This window comes from Nestor notabilis, unplaced genomic scaffold (assembly GCF_000696875.1).
Source record: "Nestor notabilis isolate BGI_N333 unplaced genomic scaffold, ASM69687v1 scaffold9127, whole genome shotgun sequence".
NCBI classification, from domain to species: Eukaryota; Metazoa; Chordata; class Aves; order Psittaciformes; family Psittacidae; genus Nestor; species Nestor notabilis.
In genome coordinates this window covers 1-21,502 of record NW_009935116.1, presented here as the reverse complement: position 1 = coordinate 21,502, position 21,502 = coordinate 1, and the positions used below count along the sequence as shown (strand labels likewise).

General features: G+C 51.5%; 2 protein-coding genes across 2 annotated transcripts in view; both read right to left on the bottom strand.

Annotated features, from left to right (window-relative positions):
* The window catches only part of BAIAP2L2 (BAI1-associated protein 2-like 2), a 10,918-nt gene extending 5,965 nt beyond the window's left edge, over positions 1 to 4,953 (bottom strand). The window contains exons 1-7 of the mRNA XM_010017674.1: positions 4,915 to 4,953; positions 3,897 to 3,972; positions 3,525 to 3,611; positions 2,364 to 2,425; positions 1,713 to 1,784; positions 992 to 1,108; positions 436 to 593 (exon numbers count right to left, since the gene is read on the bottom strand). Of these exons, the coding sequence (XP_010015976.1) occupies positions 436 to 593; positions 992 to 1,108; positions 1,713 to 1,784; positions 2,364 to 2,425; positions 3,525 to 3,611; positions 3,897 to 3,972; positions 4,915 to 4,953 (611 nt within the window). The remainder of the gene's footprint in view (positions 1 to 435; positions 594 to 991; positions 1,109 to 1,712; positions 1,785 to 2,363; positions 2,426 to 3,524; positions 3,612 to 3,896; positions 3,973 to 4,914) is intronic.
* A 2,515-nt stretch (positions 4,954 to 7,468) lies between these two features.
* PLA2G6 (phospholipase A2, group VI (cytosolic, calcium-independent)) lies at positions 7,469 to 21,484 on the bottom strand. Its single transcript, XM_010017673.1, has 16 exons — positions 21,276 to 21,484; positions 20,551 to 20,766; positions 19,576 to 19,756; positions 17,875 to 18,062; positions 16,627 to 16,723; positions 15,486 to 15,668; positions 15,172 to 15,280; positions 14,441 to 14,593; positions 12,705 to 12,795; positions 11,806 to 11,969; positions 11,139 to 11,289; positions 10,798 to 10,934; positions 10,014 to 10,168; positions 9,639 to 9,806; positions 8,461 to 8,534; positions 7,469 to 7,610 (listed from the first exon to the last, which is right to left on the bottom strand). The coding sequence occupies exons 1-16, from the start codon at positions 21,482 to 21,484 to the stop codon at positions 7,469 to 7,471; spliced, it is 2,418 nt and encodes an 805-aa protein (XP_010015975.1).
* Positions 21,485 to 21,502: the final 18 nt, after the last annotated feature.

Here is a 21,502-nt window from a genome sequence, read left to right as displayed (position 1 = left end):
GAGCCTGGAGAGGGGGAGAAGAGGGGGTGGTGGACAGGGCAGAACAGCCACAGAGGGAGCCAAGGGCTGCCACATGCATTAGATTAGGGACCAGGTCCTCCCACAGTTAGATTTGTGGGACACCCTCAGGAGCACCCTCCAGCAGAAAGCCCGTGGTCCCAAAGACCCTGCTACAAACACCTACATCCCCATTCCCTGTCCCATCACTCACACACCCAACTAACCCTGTGTCACCACTATCCTCGGCCCCAGCCATGCTCTCCCAGCCTAGTATAGCCAGACTGGACCCCACAGCAAGAAGTGAAATTGAGTTTCCTGACCAGTCCATGCACAGACATTGCCTTCACCAAAGGACAAGCACTGGCTCCCTCCTGCTTGTGTGCTTCCCCTCCAGCCATGCTGCCTGCTCCCCTCAAGCTCTGCTCCCCAGCTTGCCAGGGCCATACCCTGCTGTAGAACTGGAGGAGGGTGTTGTAGAGCATCTGGTGCTTCTCAGCCAGGAAGCGGTAGCGGCGTTTCTCCTCCAGCTCAGCTTCCCTCTGGCTCTCGGAGACGAACACGTGCATTTCCGAGCGCAGACGCATCACATTCTCCTGGGCCACGGGGGAAAGAGGGAAGAAGGGATCAGCATAAATCCAGCAGAGTGGGATCGCACACAGCAGAGGAAGGGCTGAAATGGGTCATCATGTCTACCAGCTTCCCAGTCCACTCGCAGTGCTGGAGGAGCAAAGAGGAGCTAGAGCAGAGTGCCAGGGATGAAGTCTTTCCACACTAATGCTTGCTAAATGAGGAAAGGGCTTGGCAAGAATGAGCACTGCCGGTCAGCAGCACCCTGTATCTTCCTCCTTTGCAGACAAGCCTGCTGCCTTTTGAATGTCAGGGCAAAACCCTTGGCGTTTAAGGAAGGACAAAGTTACTAAGAAATCAGCCCTGGCTCCAGAGAAATCACCCAGTTCTCTTTCCACCTCCCCTCCCTGCAGTCACTGCTTACCTTCATCTCACGGGCATTTTTATCACGGGCCCTCTCCATTCTCCACAGCTCTGCCATGCACTTATCCAGGTTAGTGGCTCTGCGTTGGTACTCCAGTTCATACTGCTTCTGGCTCTCCTGTCAGGGAGAAACCAGGCTGGGTGAGAAACCAGAGACCCAGGCACACTGATGCAGCAAGGGTCCTGCTATGATGAGTGGTTGAACGTCTGAGTCCCTCTGAAATCAGGCTTTACCTGGACCTCTTATAAAATGTCTTTCTTTATCTTCCTCTTCATTTTGAACCACCCCAAAATACTGATGAACCTCAAGAACTCAGGAGCAAAAACTGGCACCCAGCTACCCTGGCACTGGGAACAAAGCCCCAGCCTCTGTCTCCCTCCATAACATGACCCACCAGCATGGCCAGCTGGGCCACAATGGCACAGGACCCACAACCATGAGGAGGCTGTGGTTTAGGGAAGCTGGAAACTCTGCTTTTGGGATTCTGAACCTTTCAGCCCCGTTGAAGCATTTGGCAAGTCCCACTGCACAAAGAACCTGCCCTCTTCAGCACTCCATTACCAGCCAAACTAGGGGGAGGTTTGGTCCATGATGGGAGAAGATAAGCCCCCCTAACTCCTGCTAAGGAAAGTCAAGGAAACACTTCAAGTGCTCAAGCAAAAGCCCTTGGGTAGAGGAAAGATGAAAATGAGAAGAATTGAGAAGCAAGGTAATCACTCACGCTGATGAACTGTACGTCCATTTTGGTGTTCTTCTCCATGTGCTGCAGCAGGTCCACGTGGAAAGTCTGAGCCTGGAAGAGGCAAAGGAGCCATCACCCTCATCCCTTCACCATATGGGGTGTTACAAGCACTGTGGTGAGGGATGGCTTGTAAAACCTGTTGACTCTCTTGCCACCTGGACCTCTTACAGAAGCCAGAAATATGCATATCAAGGCTACCCTGAAGCAGACTGGGGGTCAGCACTCAGCATCCACCTGGCCATGGGTCACCCTTGAGCTTCGGCACAGGCACAAACAGCAGTGTCTGGAAGGATTAGCATCCCCTCCATTCCTTCCCACAACTGTGACCCAGGGAAAGAGAGGATGGGAATGCCACATCTTCAGAGCCAGGCACTGCTCAGTCCAACACACACCCACCACCACGCCTATAGAGCAGTGGTAACAGTCCACCAACAGCACCAAACATTGAACACCAGCTCTGGGCATGCGGCTCCGTAACACGCCTCTGTCACATGCAGCAGGGAGAGCAGGGGGCAGGCGCTCTCCAGCAGGCAGGTGAGATGGCAGGAAATGGGGCAAACTGGGCAAATGCTGTTGTTGAGGAAGTCCCTTGATTCCCCACCTGCACCAGCCCTCGGGAAAACCACTCACCACAACTTCCAAATCAGAGCTCAGGACTCTCTGCGTGTTGGACATCTGCATCAGAATTTCACCTGCGAGGAAAGAGAGAGGAGAAGGTGGGGAAATCCAGCAGCCATTTCCTTGTGTGCCCAAGGCAGCAGACCAGCAGCATGCAACTCAGGCTGATGAAATACAGGTGTGAAAGTCCAACAGCTATCACAAAACACTGCTCTCTGCACCCTGCAGGAGGCTGGTAGCCTTCCTCTCAGGTCTCAGTTCCACCACCACTCCCAGGCACTGCCAGAGTGGGGTTGCTCCAGCCCATGAAGCTGCCAGACCAGAGCTCTGCTACAGCCCCATGTGCCAGCAGGGTGCTGGGTTCCTGCTCTGCCACAGCCTCCACAGTTCCCATTTTTAACCCCAGTGGCACCCCAGCTGCAGTGCATGGTTCTGGGTGTCCTACAGGAAAGAAGCTACAGCACCTGCTGCTGGTTGGAACTAGATGATCTTAAGGTCCTTTCCAACCCTAACCATTATATGATTCTATGATGCTGTGCATGGTCCTGCTTCACTGCTGTTGTTATTATGAAGCTGGGAAAGGAAGACACTGATGCCAGGGAGCAGAGGAACTAGCTGGGTGATGCAGATGTCTGTAGGAGTCCCTATAGAAGGGACACATCTGCTGGAAGCTTATTACTAAAATGATTAGCAATAGAGCAGCTTCCTGAACATATTTTCAGCAGCCATCATTAGGCTGCAGAATTATTTGCCCTTCAGCTCCGAGCTGCCATTTCATCTGGCTGGGGGCTCAGGACAACAACCGCCCCACCAGCTATTGTCAGTCCATGCTTTTTCCTCACACCTGCGAGGAGGAGAAAAATGGTTCCTCCAAGATGGAAACTTCAGCTCTTAGGGAAGTAAGGACTGGTTTCCATGAGAAGTCCATCCCAGGAGCTCAGTCATTGATCTCAGAGAGACACAGGAGAGAGGGCTAGGGCCTTGGGGCTATTCAAGGACATACAATAAATGTGACTCTAACCACACAGACAGTGCCTGATGCTGTGAGACACCATTTAGAGGAGCTGTCTGCCTTCTCCCAGTACCTGGAAAAGGACCAGGTAAGAAGGAAAGACAAAAGCACGTAACTGTGGCTCATCACAGGACAGAGAATCATAAATGGTAGAGCCTTACCCAGCATGTGTGAGGTGGAGCTCTGCAGTGCTTGCTCCCCAATCTTTTCAATCGCCTTAAAATACACTTCAGCAGCTTTGGATAATGCTGTGAGTAGAGAAGACGGGAGGTGAGGATCTGGTCTGCCTTCCCACCATTACCAGCCCCAGCAAGCAGTACGCAGGACAGCCACCCCCTGGTACCTCATCTATAGGCAAGGGCACCCCATTTCTCCCAATCTGTGCCTAATAACAGCAGTGGGTCTCGGAGCAGAAGGTACTTAAAAGCAGCACAGGACATTATAAAAGTGGGGGGACCAGCAACTTTGTGATGGCATAGTGGACACTCGGGTGGATGCAGCAGCTTGGTCTGGCTATGTGGGACCCCACTCACCATGGAAGGCACGCAGATAGTTGTTTCCCAGGTACACCAGGTTCTCCAGCGCAGGGTTGAACTGCTCCAGGATACTCTGTGGCCAGGCAGAAGCATGTTAACACCAGTCTGCCCCACACCCCAGAGACCTCAGCAGGTTGATGTCCTCCTGCTGTGGTGCAGCTGGGTGCCGCAGGCACACAGGGAGCTTCCACAGCCACAGCCTCGATAGCCATGGTGATGTGCAGCCCCGCACAAAGTCAGGTCCCTGCGCCAGGGGGACCTTTGGCTGCCCTGAATCCTCTCCAGACAGCCAGGAGAGAGGAAATACCAGAGGGCAAGGCAACCTGCTGCAGGGCCAAGTGGTCACCTGAAGATGGCTGTCTCCCCGGGCCTTGCGGCCACTGCAGACACAGGAGTAACTCAGGGGGATCCGAGCAGCCTTTACCCTCACCCCATCAACTCGATGCTTATTATCCAGGCATGAACATGACTTTTTCCTGACTGGGATGTGGTGCACTGACAGACGAGGGAGCTTAGTAAGAGAAGGGATGGACTGCATCAGACCAGCCTCCCTGCTCTTGCCTGCTGTATTTATCAAAGGTGTTTATTGCCTAGAGCAGAGATTCTTTCTTTCCTTTCTCCCAGTCCTCACCAGCTTGGTACAGCACTGATGGGCACAGGGAACCATTTGTGAGATCAGACTGCTCTTTCCAGCAAGGAAGAAAACAGCCGACTGAACACCTCCTTCCTACCAGCAACCAAGGTGTGTTATCCTGAGGAATAGCATGAAGGTTCCATGTCCGAACCACACTGCTTACCCAATTCCTTCACAGATCTGCCTTAAGACCCACACCACCTTGCCCTCCTGCCAGCCATCTGCTTTCAAACACAGCGCAGAGCCCGCAGGAGCTGCTGCTTCCCTGGGGAAGAGATCAAGCCCTTGGCTGTCCACCCAAGAGAGAAAACAGCTCTTTTCCTCCCCCCGCATGCATCTCTCTCTAGGCAGACAGGAGCAGCCTTTGGTGCCAGCACTCACCTTATAGATGGAGATGGTGGATCTGTAGGACAGGTCCATCTCTGGAGCCTTTCCCCTCTCCCAGAGAGAAGCAAGGAGTAAAGGAAAGCACAAGGTGCTATCGTGGCCTGGAGGACTCTGTTTCTGCACAGCCGGCTGGATGGAAGGAGCCTGTTGCTGACAAGGAAGGACAGCAGGAAGACACAGCCGTGGTACAAAGGGAATGGAGCACTGCTGGAGTTTAATAATTCACCAGCCGAGAGACTGGAACTTGATCTCTGGAAGTAACCGGACTCTTGGGTAGAGAGGAATCCTGCGACAGCCAGCAAGGGCATGTGAGCGCCTCCCTGCATTATTGATGGCCGGGCTGGTACCCCACTCTGCCTGCCCCAACACCTGCAGAGCCAGCCACCTGCCAGAGAAACTGCCTTATGGCTCGCTGGCTCCCTCACTGCCACCATTCAAGGTGGCTTTATTCAGCTCGCTGTGCTAGAGGAGCACCTTCAGGTCTCACACGCATACACCCCCACAAGTCAGGAGATCCCTATCAGCTTGTGATTGCAGGCAGCAAATAGCAGAGGGACAGGTAAAGAAAGCTCAGGATGGGTTCCACCTCTTCCCTGCCCACTATTCCCCCACCCCAGGCATCAGCCCTCTGACTATTTGCTTCCGTCCCACTGCCAGTGAGACTCCCTAATGGGAGGCACAACCTTGTGCCTGAACCCTCCTGGTCTCCCTGCTTGCGTGCAAGGATCCCCAACACAGCATTACTCTGGGAAGTCCCTGCAGATGGTGCAGGCTTATAAAGAGGGAAGGAGTGCAAGCCAGGGCCAAAAAGCAGAAAGGAGCTCATGTTCTCTCCATTTCAAGATGTGGAGTTTTGGTTTCCATGGGAAGGTAAGCCCTTTTTTTATGTAGGAAAATAAAATCATTACTCCACATTAGAAGCCACTTAATTTCACAATCTCATTTGTGAAACTGAAGATCAGAAGGCAGATAATCAGTTTTCAGCCCTATTCGTGCCAGTGCCCACCCCATGGTGGTGTCCCTTAGGAACCAGTGGCACAGGTCCAGCAGGCTTGCAGCAGTTACCTGACCCAGGAACCCACTGGGGATACCAAAACTAAAGCCCTGTCTACTTGTATCATTAGTATCTCAAACGGATTTCAGCACTCCTCTTTTCAGCCTGGCCAGCTCCACGAGGATTTTTATATGGCAGCTGCTCCACACCCTTTCCCCCTAGCTGCAACTGATAAGCCCAGCACGCAACGCTGTGCTTCATGGGACAGCCAACAATCACCCCACTCACCTGCTCCCAGGGCTGGCTGCAGGGACAGGCCATTCACCTCTGCAGCCCACATAAAGGTAGAATCCTGTGTCTCATGGAGCCCAATACCCGATTTTCTACCTGTATGAAATTCAGAGGCTGCAAGCTCAGGACTGAGAGAGAGACAAGACAATCATGCACTGCATAACAGCGGAACCACACGCAAACCTCTCTTTATTTCAGGTCATGTTAGTTTTGCACAGAAGCACTCTTCGCAACAGCAGTCCCTTCAAGTCAAAAGCAACTGATTAAGAATCCAGTTTTTCAGGTTACTCCTCAAAACACCTCCAAATAGATAAATAAACTATTTGTAAACATGAAAAATTCACTGCAGAAACAACGAGTAGTGCAGCAGTCAGAATAGGATTTCCAACAATCGAAAAAGTAAATCCAAATTGTCAGTTTCTTTGGTGGGAACTGAACTCAGAGCATTTCAGTTCTACATTAAAAATAAACAATCTCTATCCCAAGCCAAGGCTACAGACCCTCGTCTCGAGTTTGCTGTGAGTAAAGACAGGGTTTCACATCTCAGCCCTTGAGCAGAGTAGCACAGCAAACCAGGTGGCACAAAATGGTCTTTGGGGGGGTCTGCTCCCACCCTGGGCAGTCAGTACATGTTGCCAGCCCATCTCAGAGGGGAAAGGGGAAGGTGCTACAGAAGACAACTGCCTCAGCAAAGGTTCCCCTTCTCCTGAAGCCAGTCACAACATTGTGTTGTACCTACTGTGTAAAGCTGCAGAACAGCTCCCCTTCAAATTGGGTGTGTTGAGGGAAGAATTATCCCTTTTCCCTATACTAAACACTCCAAAACACTTTGGCCTCAGCACACCAAGTAATCCCTGAAGCTTTCTCTAGCCATGGCCCATTCTGTGTTGCAGGAAGGTGCATGGTGCTTTGTCAGTGGAGGTGCTGCACAGACAGCAGCCTCCACCTGTTACAGCTCAAGACAGGTAGGTAGGGGCTCTGGCTTCTGGGATGTACCATCAGACACCAAAACTAAGCACAGCAGCAGAGATGGGTCTACCGTACAAAGATAAATGTCAGCATTTCTCTCTGGGAATACATATGTGTGTCCTGGAATACATGTGTATGTGCACTGTTGTCTATTAAATATCATTAATTCTTCATTAGTAGCGGCAGTAGCAGTCCCTCCCCCACCTCAACACCTCAGTTCAAGGGAAAATCCACTCCACTCCAGCGCCTGCTGCTCCTTGTCATGAGGATGCCAAACAGGAACCTCCAGGTCAGTCACAGGGACAGATGTTGCACCAGCTGCTCAAACTGCTCCCGCTGCTGGTAGATGTAAAGCTGGGTGTCCCAGAGAGCGTCCACCAGCACAGAGTCGTTCACCTCATCCAACATCACCTCCGTCTGCAGCTGAGGGCTCAGCCTGCATACAGCAAGCATACAGCATCACCAGCTGAGCACAGACATGAAAACAACAAGGCAGCGAGCCTGACAAAGCACAAGATTTGTGCCAAGTGGCTCCTGAAGTGGCTCCCAGCATAGAATCATAGAATCACAGAATGGTTTGGGTCGGAAAGGACCCTAAAATCATCTTGTTCCAAACCCCCTGCCATGGGCAGGGACACCCCACACTACATCATGTCGCCCAAGGCTCTGTCCAACCTGGCCTTGAACACTTCCAGGGATGGAGCATTTACCACTTCTTCGGGCAACCTGTTCCAGTGCCTCACCACCCTCACAGTAAAAAACTTCTTCCTTATATCTAACCTGAACTTCCCCTGTTTAAGTTTAAACCCATTTACCCCTTGTTTTATTGCTACAGTCCCTGATGAAGAGTCCCTCTCCAGCATCCTTGTAGGCCTCCTATAGATATTGTTCAGATACCGGACATCTAGCAGGCTTGCAGAGCAGAGGCCTTCCCCCTCCTTCAAGGCAAACCTACACTCAAGGCTGAGGCACAGTTCAGCACCTGCACCACCTAAGACACGACTCTAAACCAAGCTGTGCACGGTGGGATAGGACAGGATGCACATCCCCAAAGGACCCTGTTAGCCAGATCCCCCAGACAAGGCATGCTCGGGGCATCAGCTTATACAGCGAGCCATGGCATCCTCCGTCATGTCACTGAGGCATGGGGAGAGGGGGCAGGGGGGCAGGTCTGGGCAGGCATGCCTCTGGAGGGGACACTATTTGGGATGACACATGCCTCAGGCAGGTCTGAAGCAAGAGGGATAAAAATAGGTCAGTGCAGAGAGGGGAAAGTAAGCTCCTACCGGAAATATGGGACATCCATCATCTCGCACCAGGCCCTGGCACGATCCACAGCTGGGCCATCTGCGTCAGTGCACTGCAGGAGAAACAGGCCCACAGTTAGAGCCTGACTCTCACACTGCTCTCCCCCTGCCTGCAAGAGGCTCCCAGCTTCTCTAGCATTTACTAAGTCAAACTGCACAAGCCACAGAGGGAGAGGGAAAACCAGGAGCAAGCGCATGCTGGATGGCACCGGTCACCACCGAGAGATGGGTGGCTTTTATTTGTTTTAATATAAGAACAGTGCTCCTGATCCTTGGGACACAAGGAATTGCACCCTACAGATCCTCCATCCATCACATCACCGAGTGGATTCCCTTAAAGATATCCCCAGGATGACCTGAATCGCAGCCTCCTTGGGATTTCATCTCTATCCATTTCTGTCCCAGCCCAGTACCAACAGAGCCTGTGATTACTACAGGCTTTCTTGGCTATCCTGAGACACCTTCCCTAGGACGCCTGAAATAAAAGACAGGGGAAGCAGAGGGATCTCTCTGGGTATTTTCTGGCTTTAGGAAATTAAAAGGACATAAAGCAACAGAAGCAAGATTATAGTCAGAACCTGTGTTCTGATCTTTCTGGCTTTTATTCATTTGGAGTGTTTTCATGTAATGATCTTCTTTCTGAAGCATGCAAGGACATACGCCTATTACACACTCCTAACCACTGCTCTGAACTACTGTTTTCTATTAATGATACTCCCACTTCTCTAGCATTTAGTAATTTCCCCACTAGGGATAACAAAGCTTTTCTAAATAAAAATGAATTGCTGTTTCCCAAGGTGTGGGTTTTGTTTCTTGTCCAGGTTGCTCAGATGATAATCAGTGCTCCCTGAAAGATACCGAGATTCACGAACTCACACCTGCAAATGTCCATAAGGGTCACTGACCACCATCCTGTCCTCAGCTCCTTTCAGCCTGAAGAACTTCCCTTGGCACTCAAAACCCCAAAGAGGAAGACATGGCTTCAGACCTGCTGTGCTCCCACAATTCTTAAGTTACCCACTATGTCCATTCCTTGAACAGGTCACAGCAGTGCCAAGGAAATACAATTTTCTTCCTTTTGAAAGACTGGAAACCTTTGCTCCCTTCCTGCAAGCAGCCCCAGGGGTCTTCCCCCATCCCCTCGTCCCAGTACTCACACAATCCACCACCATCTTGCCAAGCTCCCTGGCTCCAAAGACAGTCTTTGCCAGCTCCCACGGGTTGGAGGGGCGGAAAACATCCACAGAGCTCACCGGGACCTGCGGCGGCTTCCCCGTCCCCAGGGAGACCACCAATCCTAATTTTTTTACTTCCTGCCTCCGACCCTGTAGACAAACAAAAGATCTGTTTGCAAGGACCAGCAATTAACACAGAGCATTCCCAACACACACTCCCTTCTAGGGCACTGCGTGGCTAACTTGTTTATTCACTTGAGAGGCATCCATCCATTCCCAAACCTTCTTCACCTTCAAAGGAGGCTCAGTGAAGCCAATAAGGCCCCAGTTACCAGTCAGGGCCAGGATTTCCCTCACCTTCTTGATGAGCGTCTTGTTGTACTCGTGGATCTCCGCCAGGGCATCGAGGGTCGGGTTGTTTGCCAGCAGCCCACCATCCAGAAAGCGGCCTATGGGCCGGAAATAAGTGGGAGCCGCACCGCTGCAGCGGGCAGCGCGCCACACAAGCTGCTCTGGAGGGAGAGAAAGCATAAGGCCTCTTGTAGCAACTCTCCTGGGTGCAAGAAACACCCTGCCTTCACCAGCACAAAGCAGGAGGGCTTGCAACCCCAGGAGACCCTGTCCTAGATAGTGTGCCTCTTTCTCCCAACAGCAGGGACTCTGCTTGGATGCACAGGATTATTGGGGGGTGCTTTAAAACATGTTCTCTATCACGGGTCGAATTCATTCACTACCAGCTTCACTGCAGCTGTTTTGATGGTGAAGCAGTTATGTTTGCTAGACAAAGAAAGGAGCAAGCTGGAGGGGGCTGAATGACTCAGTTACGCAGCTCTTCTGTATTAATCCACTCCTGAGAGCCTAGGGAAAGGTACTGACTGTATGCAGGACTCCTCTAGCATACCCCTTCCTCAGGAACCTCTCTGGCCAGCCCCTGTTCCTGGTACAAGAGAAGCCAAGGGAGAAGGAGAGAGGAGAAAAGGCAACCACCACTTGGACCAAGCTACAAGTCAAGCTCAAGGACAAGCCCTTGCTGGACACCCTGATTTTCAGAGCAATCGGAGGAAGAACAGAAAATCTTCTATCTCTGAGAGATGGCTTTGTCCCCTACCATCCAACTGGACTGCTGTGTGCCAGCACGTACCTTCTGGCTGAGTGAGTGGTCTGAATGATGCGCTTGTCTTGTATTTAGTGGAGGTTTTTGTCTCTGGTACGGGGTAATTCCGGAAAAGGTGGAGTTCAGCTGGCTGCCGGTCACACAATGTCCCTGTCACCATAACCCTGGATTAGAGGACATAACAGAGTACGAGTAAAATGGGAAAAATTGTGTACTTAATATGGCTTCAATATGTATTTATGGCTTCAATAGTCTGCACATCACACTCCTCCAGATCTGCTCTAAGGAGAGGCTGAGCATTTCTGCTGAGAAGGATTTAGAGCACACCCAGGAGAGCACCAACCAGAGCAGCCCCATGCAAGACTTACTTGGGTCTTCGGACATCTGTCATTTTGGTGTTTTCCCCAAATTCCTTCTTCAAGAACTCATCCAGGGGCTCCGACTCGTAGGGCCGAGACCCCCGGAACACCATGTCCTTCATGCGGAAGTACAGGCAGCGCATGTAGTCCATGGACTTCCCTGAGACAGGCAACAGCGTTGGCAGGAGCAAGGAGCAGGAGGAAGGGCAGGCAGAACAAACAGCACATCAGAGCTGGGACTTGCCAGCACCAGCAGAAGATGGGAGGCCTCACTCCCAATCCCATCTCCTTTCCAAGCTGCCTGTCATCTGCTCGGACTTCAGCAGCTTGACTGGGAAGGATTAAAGAGGAAGGGCAAGCTTGGAGCGTAGTTTCCCACTAACAGAAAGTGTTGATCACATTGCTGTAAAACCCCCATGGAAAGGGCAGGAAGAACAGGACATTGCACTCTGCCAGCACACACTTCCCAAAACCCAGAAAGCCACTCAAGGCCAGCTGACATGAGAAGCGAGAGAGAAGAGAGCAAGAAAGCCTTCCTTTATTAATGAACATCCCTTCCCTCCTTTGGCAGGGACAGCAAATCTCAAATGGGACTCAAGAGAGGCAGCTTCCAACCCACAGAGGAGAGCTCAGGCACACAGGAGCAAGAAGGGGCTCACTATTGCACTGTCCTCACCATGTACAATAGCCAAGGCCAAGATTCCCCCAGTGCTGGTCCCAGCGATCCAGTCAAAAATCTCACGAATGGGACGGCCCACAGCCTTTTCAATAGCCAGAAGGAACTGGATGAGCACCAGGCCCCGGATGCCCCCTCCATCCAGGCACAGGAGGCGGTCGTGACTGCAGAGAGACAGACACAGATGACTGGGAGCTGTGGGACACCTTACACATCACAGCATGCCACATGGGAATGTGGCCCTAAGGACGGGAAGCTATGCCAGTAACTAGAATGCTGCTGTGGACTGAGTAATCAGTGAACAAATAAATCCAGAGGTGCTTCCTCAGATGCAAGTTAATACTGGGCACAGCCAGATAAGCCTCATGAGAGATGGTGCAACGACACTTGCTCTTTTAGCCATCTCTAACCTCTACCACCAGAGAGACATTCCCAAGCTGAAAATGCCCCCAGGTCCCTTGGGTATTGTGTCATAAATAAAAAGCAGACAGCCCTGCAGTGCCAACCCTTCCTCTGCTCCGTGAAAGGCAAGGTGCAGGCACTGTCAAGGCAGTGCACAGCCTGGCAAAGGAGCTGGGTGAGCATCAGGGTAGCACGTGGAAATGGGGAAATCTCAAGGCCAAACCAGCATTTGGTGCCCAGTGGCAGAGGGGAGGGATAGAGGAGGGGTTTCAGTTGCTGAGCTCTGGCTCCACTGCAGCTCCACGGCTGCCCTCAGGAACAGGCAGTGGTCATTTATGGGAACAGAGATTTAGCACAAGGCAAAAACTGCATCAATGGACATTAAATAATGTCAGCTCTAAGGATGCCACACTCAGGTGTTCGTGAGGAGAATTCACACACACAGATTTCACCTTCAAGTTGCATGGTAGCCTGGACAGAAGCTGTTCCTCACTTACTTTCTTCTACCCTCACTGGGTGAGTCCACAACATCTGGTGCCTTCAACAACTGCCCGAGCGCTGCGGAAGCATACAGAAGGTCCTTGTACCCTAGAGGGCCATGAACATGCAGGAGAAAACAGTAGTTAGAGACCACTTTGCTACCTGAGCCCTCTGCTATGTGCCTCTGAGACAGCGGTCAACCAAATTATACTTAATCAACTAGAAAACCTTCAATTATCCTCCCTACTTTCCCTCTGCCCCCAGAAAGCTCAGCCAGAGGAGCCAAACCTCCCACCCGTGTGGTAAATGATTTCCACCACACACAGAGAACATCCAACTCTCTTCCCAATTTAAAAGCTCCCTGCAGGAGACACAGCCACTAGGTACCCCCCTAGATTAAACTCCACACCAATGAGAAGAAACCCCATCCTTTAGAGCAGGCAGCTGGAGATGCACTGGTAAAGACGGAGGATTTGTAGAAGCAGATGATGAGCACAGTAAGCGAGAGAGAAGGCAGAGCCTAGCAGCGTGCCCACTACAGAGTAAACCAAAACCTAAATCTACTCCTGCAAGGTAACCTAGGCAGGAGAGCTGTGGGGACAGGGTGGCTTGTCATTACCACTCAGCTGATGTACACCCAGGCCATCCTGGGTGCAGGGCACCAATCCAGGCTAGGTGAGAAGCCAGCCTGTGAAACCAAAAGAAGAAAGAACAGGGGGAGAGAAGTTAAAATACTCCTGCCAGTGCCCAGGCTGGAAGGTGGCTGTGGATGACAGTGAATGTGGCGAGGAGTTTCTTCGAGGGCCAGAGTCCATGATGAAAAAGGGCCTTGCTCTGCCCCATCAGAGCTGAAATGGGGGGTTGCCTTCACAAGGTCATGGTGAGAAGAAAGTCCTGGTGTCACCAGCCAGTGAGATTTGTGGTGACACAGACGAACTCCAGAGCCTGGGGGGGTTGTCCTCTAGCCCTACAGGAGGGTCTTGGCAAAGGAAAACACCAACCTGAGTGGGGAAGAGGACCACAAGCAGCTGTTATTTACCTGCATGTCCCTCAGGAGGGTCAGAGCCTTGCTCCAAGCCAACTCACCCACAGCCCACTCTGTAATCCCCCCCACTGCCACTGCCTGAGCTCTGGAGCTCCCCAGAGGAGGAAACCCTGGCATCTAGAATAGACCCAAGGGCTTATTCACAGAGTTTGGGCAGTGAACAGCACAAGCCATGACACAGTCATATGTCCAAAGGCAGGCTTTTCCTACACATAACATAAACCCTGTGACCAGGGTCACTTATCCTTGGGCTTCATCCCTTCCCTCTCCCAGCAGCTGGCCTTCAGGATCTGAATGAGCAATGATTCTTATTTCCTTTGTGCCCAGCACAACACTGGTAGGTCCTCAAGGCATACCAGCAAGTATCTCCCCTTCTATACATGACCCAGTGCATAAAGTACATGCAGGTAACTAAGTCCTACACCTCTTCCAGAAGGGTGAGGGAATGAGTCTTCCTTTTCCTTTTTACAGAGCTGTATTGTGTCAGGTCTATAAACCAGAAGTTTAGAGTACAAAAGTTTAGAGTACACTCACAGGAAAAACAGAGAAAAGAGACAGAATCTTGCAACAGCTGAATGAGAACAGAGCGACCAGAAACTGAGAGCCAGGAGACAACCCCCAGAACACGACTCATCTGAAGGAGAGATCTGAGACAGCATTGTGAAGCAAGAAGGGAGGAGAGCACGGGAGGGCCAGGGAAGGCTTTACCTAAGCTGTTGAAGCTGCTCCGTGAGGAAGGTTGGCCTTCCAGGAAGAAGGAGGTGGCAGGTGGTGCCAGGCTTTGGGACTCAGGGTTGGGTGGGTAGCAGCGTTCGGTCCCTACAGTTTGCAGCAGGTCTAAGAGCACCTTCCGGTTCGCGCCTTAGGTGACGAAGGGGAGTCACAGATCAGAAAGAGAATCAGTGCACGCAAACACTGGTGGGGGCTCTGCCAAATTCACAGCAGCCCTGACCCTCATAGAACTTCTGGGGTGACCCAAGGGGAGGGAAGAGCACATCCCAGGTATCTGTCCTGGAACATAAGGCAGCAGGACTTGTGCACAGCAGGGTACCCAATGCTGTGCAGCCTCAAGGGTGTGTGCCACACACTTCTTGCCACTGAAGAACTGCTTATGCCTGGGCAGTTCAGCAGCACTGCATCATCCTGTTGTGAGCCTGCATTGCCTGACATCATGGCTTGAAAGAGGGGCAGTGCAGCTTTTCCTCTTGCATCTCTGTCTCACAGAAGAGAAATTCGTCAAGGGCTATTAATACAAAGCCTTACGCCATTAGCTCAGGAAATGCCTACCCTACGAGCGACTAGAAGCTGAGAAAGCATGTTGGAGAAGCATCACCCACGCTTGACATGTTTGCACCTCTCCCCAAGACACTGCTTTGGGCACCAAGGGAGACAGGTTGCCAGCTGAGTTCACCCTGTAAAGTTGCTGATGTGCTCCTCACCTTTGCTGTTCCTGGCTGCCAACAGCCCCGGTGTCTCCCCAGAATCATTGGGGATCTCAATATCTCCTCCAAACACGATGATCGCTTTGATCATATCCAGGTTGTCATGCTAGGGCACAAGAGAAAGCTCAGTCAAGAGCCATGCTCCCCTTGGCTACATGACTTCTCATTCCCTCCCTCCTCACTAGCCAAAGCAGCCACAAGGGATCACCCCGTAAAAGACAACAGCCAGAATTTCAAAGGAGTCTGTCCCTGCCTCAACCCTTCTAGAAAATCCTCTTTCTCCTTCCCAGCAGCCTCTGCAGAAAACTCACCTTCATGGCCAGGTGCAGTGGTGTGTTGCCATCCTGATCCCTGGCATTGGTGTTGGCCCCGTGTGTCAGCAGTACCATGGCACAGTCAAAGCGTCCCCTCTTGACCGCAATGTGCAGAGCCATGTCAGCCGTCCGGCTGGTCACATTCACCTCAGACCCATACTCCAGCAGCAGCTGTGTCATCTGTGCCCAAGTGTGCACGTGCCAGGTCAAGAAGAGAGAAAGGCATCATGAGGACAACTGCCTGGACGCTCAAATGATCCAGGTCTCATGGCAAACAAAGCAGAGGAAGAGGAAGGAGCCTTAGCCTGGATACAGCTGGCTGGCAGATGCCAGCTGCATTGTTCTAAGTGCTGAAGATTGGGTTTCTCTGCCCTTCTACCACAGAACTAGTTGGTGGTTTCACAATCTGGCTAGAGATTCCAAATGTTTTGGGACTTGTATGCAAGCGTAATGACTGGCTGAGATCAACACAGAGAAAAAAGTTCCTACTCAAGCCAAAATCCTTGCAGACTGGAGGGAAATAGTCTGCTTTTTCATCTTCTCTTTATAAGCCAAGCAGATTTATGCCTGCTCTGAAACTCCACAGGACATTCCTGAGAGGAATGTGATACTGCAGGAGGGAAACCAGTCCATCCATAAGAATATCCTTTGCTTGCAACAAGCACCATTCAGGTGCTCCAGCATGGCAAATCACACATGGCAGAAGACAGATCGTATCCCATATGCTACCACCCTGTGCTACCTCACTCTTCCCTTGCAGTTTTTAAGGCATCAGTGTTTCCTCCCATGAAACTGGCAGGTCATGAGAAGAGAGCTCCCCCCAGGGGCAGCTGGGCTTCAGTGACAGTGCTCAATTTTCCCATCAAAAGGGACAAACTGGCAATTTCACGGCCATGGATGAAACACTAGGGACAAGCCCACCAGTTTATTTCACTGCAAGGCTCCACTGTCCTGTCCCCCGTGGCAAACAGCACTGATCACCACAGGGCAAAGAGAATCAAACATCAGGCTGCTGGCTGGGCTCTACCACTCTGAGGGCTCTGCTTGTGCGCTCAGAAAGGGACGGGTTAGCAGCAGGAGGAATTAATCAGGTGCTGGGTGGCAGTACAGCCCCTCATCACAGATCGGCTCCATTTACCTCTGCCTTCTTCGCCCAGTGAAGTGGAGTGGCTTCATGGCGTGGGTCCTTGGAGTGAACCTGGCTGGCATCCACCTCCAGGATGGCCTGGGCACACCTGGCAAAGACAAGGAGATGAAGGGATGGGTGGCTGGCTGCTGCCTTGACTCAAGACCTCCACTCACATCAGCACCAGCCTCCTGCCCAGAGCCTTTCAGGAAACCCTTCAGCAGCAGCAGGCTCTCTGCAACACCTGCAAGTTCCTCATCTGCAGTTTTGGTTTGCTCTATTTAGAAAGGAAGGGCACAATAGGAAGCATACAAGCAGCACAGTGCTTGGAAGAAGCAGGAGAATCCCTTTCCAACTCCAAGCTGTGGAGCAACATCTGCTTCTCCAATACAGGAATATGGCATTTCTGGAAACTCTCAACACCCAACAGGAAATTTTATTCTCCCTCTCTCTCTCCATGGAAACGTGGGGATAAAACTGAAATAGTTAAGTATTTGCTGAAATTAAGGATCCACGTACTTCCCTATGAGTGAAAAATCACACCAGTTGTGAATAGATCAGGATCGAGTGCCTAGAAAACGTGGGTAAACTTATGCTGTCCACTCTGAAACACCACCAAGTAAAGCATGTAGAAGAGATCAAGCCCTACTGCAAACTAAGGGACCTAAGCACATTTTTGGCTTGTAAATGCATCTCTGATGTTGGAAAGCACTTTCAAAATGCTAAAAAATTGGCTAGCAGCAGCTAGTGTTGACTTGAGAGCCCTATTTGTAGAGCTCGGACACAGTGAAAATTAAGTATTATAAGGCACATAGAAGGAGAATCGAATTTCTCCAGGGAAAACAAAACAGGGAATAAATATTGTGTCTTTTTTGATTCAGTTCCAGAGTGCTTATTATTTCCCTGCCCATTGTAGGGAGGTTGGAACTTGATGATTTTAAAGTCCTTTCCAACCCAAACCATTCCACGATTCTATGCTTATGAGTACCTTTAGCCTACAGGAGATGAGAATAGCTAGGCTTTGAAATGAAAGGTTATTAGGATCAGAGCACTCAAAGACAGAGGCACAGCAATTAGCAACACCACTTAAGCATCTGTAAATCATCCTCTCACAAGTCATTCTGAGAAAAGGTATTTCACAGACTTCCTCCTACTGAGCACTTCCCTGAAAGGGGTCCATTCTTGGACAACCCTGAGCACACAGACAGGTTCCCAGGCTGGAGGAAGAGTCCTGTTCTGACATCCCAAGCAGTTACCTACCCTTTGTGGGAGAATTTCAGTGCTGTGTGGATGGGGTAGCCCAGCGTGCCCATGACGCTGCACCTGGCACGGCATTTCAGCAGGGACCGAACCATGTCCTCTTTGCCCAGCTGACAAGCGAGATGCAGAGCGGTCAGTCCTTCATGGCTCAGGTGGTCCAAGCCAGTAGTTGGGGTTTTGCCCAGGAGCTGGGGAGAGGAGACAATAAATGAAGAGGCAGACAGACATATGGAAGAGCTCATCTCTCTTCCTGAGCTCTCAAGGATGGACTCTGGAATGTTGGGTTCCTCGCGATGCGACAGCCTGTCCTCTCCACCCCTGCTTCCAACACAGTAGCTATGGAAATGCTCCTTGTTCTCTGTCCCCAAAGGGTTTATTGCGGCTCTCTATGCCCTTCTCCTCTGGCTTGGGTGCTTCTGAGACATCCCTGAGCTGAAAAGGGCTCATGCCACCTTGAATGAAACAGCCCAGCAGACTCCCACCACCTCCCACTGCATAAGCCAAGTTCAGCCCAACAAAACAAGAGTGCTAACTGAAACCAGTAGTTTCCTCTCCTGCTGCAGCCCCATCAGTTACAACGGCCAGTTAGCAGGCAGGAGCTCAACCTCCCCTGCAACTCCACCACTGCTTTCAGGTACAAACAGGATTCTGTTTAAAATAGCCATGTGGGGATATATGTGAAGGCATTTTCCTCTTCTCCCCCTAAACTTTATATCTGTTACCCGCTGTCTGGTTTGTTAAATAAAAATATCCCACTGCCATCCTGGTGGAATCCTGCAAGTCCTGGTGGCAGGAATTTAGAGTTCCTTTTCTCTGGTTTAGCAAGAAATCAAGAAATTAAAAAAAAAAAACAAACAGAAGACAGATCAGACCTGGAAGTATTTCTGTAACAAGCCAAGCTGCTGCCAACAGAGAAATAAAGGAAGAGGCTATCTTTTTAATGCAAAGGTTCTAACTACCCTGCTCCACAGCATGGCAAGCCCTGATAATCATCCCTCCCCCACCATGAGTTAGGAAACCCCAGCACAATCTGGCAGACAGAGGGAGAGCTGTCACAATAGGTATTGGGCAAATAGGGGGTGCTGCCATAGGGGCAAGCCCATCCCACACTCCCACTGGGCTGACAGACCCAGGGAACCAACTTGGGAAGCCACCCACATCTTATGAACCCTGTCACTCTGCCCAAAGCTTCTCAGCAATTGCAGACTCTCTGGTTTCAGACTGTCTCTGCCTCGAGGCCCTGATCACTGTCCCTCATGCAAGGCCACTCAGTTCAAACAACAGGTTCTGCACCTCAGGAGAGCCTGGGGCAGCTCCAAACTGTCCCTCGGTCTGTTGTCAACACATGCTCCCCCACAACAGCCTAAACAAATGCTCCCCTTGCTCTGAGGGGATGGAGAAGGAAAGCCAAGGACCTGAAAAAAGGCAAGATCAAGGCCTGATGCAAATAGCAATGAAGGACACCTTCCAAGGGAACTTGCTTAATATCCTCATTCCACTGCAGGGTCGAATCTGGAGCCTGCTTACGGGAAACAGCACCAGTAAAGGGGGAAAAAAGAAGGTGAAATCACCCTCAAGTATTAACTCAGCAAAGGGAACTGACTTTCTCCTCCATTCTGCAGTTATTTTCCTGTCTCCCTCCTCACAGCACAGAGAACCCATTCCAGACCCACTCCCTCCCAGCTTTGAAGTCACTCGCACCTCGATGATGTGGGGGCTGTTCCCTCGCACCGCATAGTGGAACAGAGTCTCCCCGTGGCTGTCGGTGATGTCCACCCGTGCGTGGCACTCCAGCAGCTCCAGCAGGCACTCCACGTCTCCCTTGCGGCACGCCAAGTGCAGTGGGGTGCAGCCATCCTCACTGTCTATGCTGTTCACACAGCTGCAAGAGAGGAATCAACATGAGGCCAAGGAAGGGCTGCAAAGAGGAGATCATGAAGCTGTCCTGGGAGATGATACAATGGTACCTTCCATGTCTGTGACTGATCCAGCTCATGTGAACCACAGGGTTCACAAAAGCTGGGCCTCCTGCCAGGGAAGGAGCGCAGGGAAGGGCCATCAAGAAGCCCTGCCACAGACCCTGACCTTTGCTCCTTACTCTACTCCCTACATGAGAGCACCTCTCCGTGCCCAAAGGAAGGCAGGGGACAGGTTACAGTCAGCAACCTGGTGCTGCCTCAGACTCTTAACTTTTCACTAGTCTCCCTTATTCTCAGTAAACTTTCCCATGGAAAGAGACCAAGGGCTTGTGGCCAAAACCCTTTTCCAGAAAGACAGTTGTACTGTACCTCCTCTCTCGTGGTTCACAAAGTCAGCCACCATCCCCTCCAAAAAGCAGCTCCACAAGGCCTGTATGAATCTAATTAGTGTCTCTGGCAAAACACTTCAATCCTTTAGCTCAACCACCACAGCTCTGGGCTTTAACATCCACATCAGACGGTTGAAAACCCGCTGATAAGCTTACACAGTGAGCACGGGATTCCCTTTGCTGCCACATCTGTCACTCAGTCAAGACACAGCAAACCGGCACTTTTAAACTGTTTAACCACAGGTATGTTAAGCTCCTCTGTGGAAGTGCTCCCGTTGCTTTGGCACATCAAGCCGGGATAACCTAATCCCGCCATCCTGAGCTCATTCCCAGCATCAGGCCCACCGGAGACCCCTCCCGCCCCTTGCCTCATGACGTGGTTGTGCCGGAAGGTCTCACGATGGCCGATCTCCACCGCGATGTGTGCTGAGGACCAGCTGGGGTGGTTGCGGATGCAGTCGCTGAGCTGCTGGAGCTCCTCCAGTGACAGGGCCTGGCGCGAGCTCTCGTAGAACGGGCGCAGCAGCCTGGCATAGTGCTCGAAACGCACCAGGGCATCTGCTTCATTGTCGAGCTGGAAAAGCCTGGAGGAAAGGTAAACACAGCATTGGTCCGGCTCAAAGAAACAACCTCCATCTCATGGGTATTAGAGAAACAGCTCTTCCCCAAAATTAGTGCTGTGGACTTTCCTCATACCTACTCACGTGGTGTTACACTTCTTCCAAGAGAAGAAGGGAGCCTATTTCATTAGCAGAGAGCACCTATTCTTCCTGAGAACCATCAGCTTTTGAGCCTAAGTATCCAGTGCTCCTGATACTAAAACAGCAACACCAGTGGAAGCCCATGTACCTGCGGATGTTCTGCCCCAAGCACCTCTTTCAGTTGCCTGTTTTCACGGTGGTTTGACTCTGTCCTGCTCTCTTCCCACAAGCTGTTCTGAGGACAACTTTTGATGGCCTCCCCCTCCTCACAAGCCTGCCTCCTGATCAAACCCGCCACCCCACAGCCATGAGGCACTGCAGTCCTAAGCTCGGAGACTTCATGTCTGTAGTTTCATGCTTGAGCAGCGAGCGATAACGGGTCTGTCACTTACCGGAATGCGGCCTGCGGGCTCTGGGGATTCACCAGCAGGCAATCCCAGGTGCGAGCGAGGTTGTTCCTATACAGAGCCACCCTGCCCTCCTCCCTGAGACAGGTGTGCGCCGCATATTCCCCAGCCGGCACCTCCTTCACCCGGTACGGGTTAGTGAATATCTGGGTGACGCTGTTGATGGTGTCCACCAGCCGGCCAAAGAACTGCATCTTTATGGAGCCTCAGGC

Bases quoted from the DNA above. Each gene is read 5' to 3' on its own strand.
- PLA2G6 (XM_010017673.1), bottom strand. From the start codon at position 21,484: ATGCAGTTCTTTGGCCGGCTGGTGGACACCATCAACAGCGTCACCCAG. The intron at 10,935-11,138 runs GTAAGTCTTGCA...CCTCTAATCCAG, and splicing joins ACAGATGTCCGAAGACCCAA to GGTTATGGTGACAGGGACAT. The intron at 10,169-10,797 runs GTACGTGCTGGC...CTCTCCCTCCAG, and splicing joins ACCACTCACTCAGCCAGAAG to AGCAGCTTGTGTGGCGCGCT.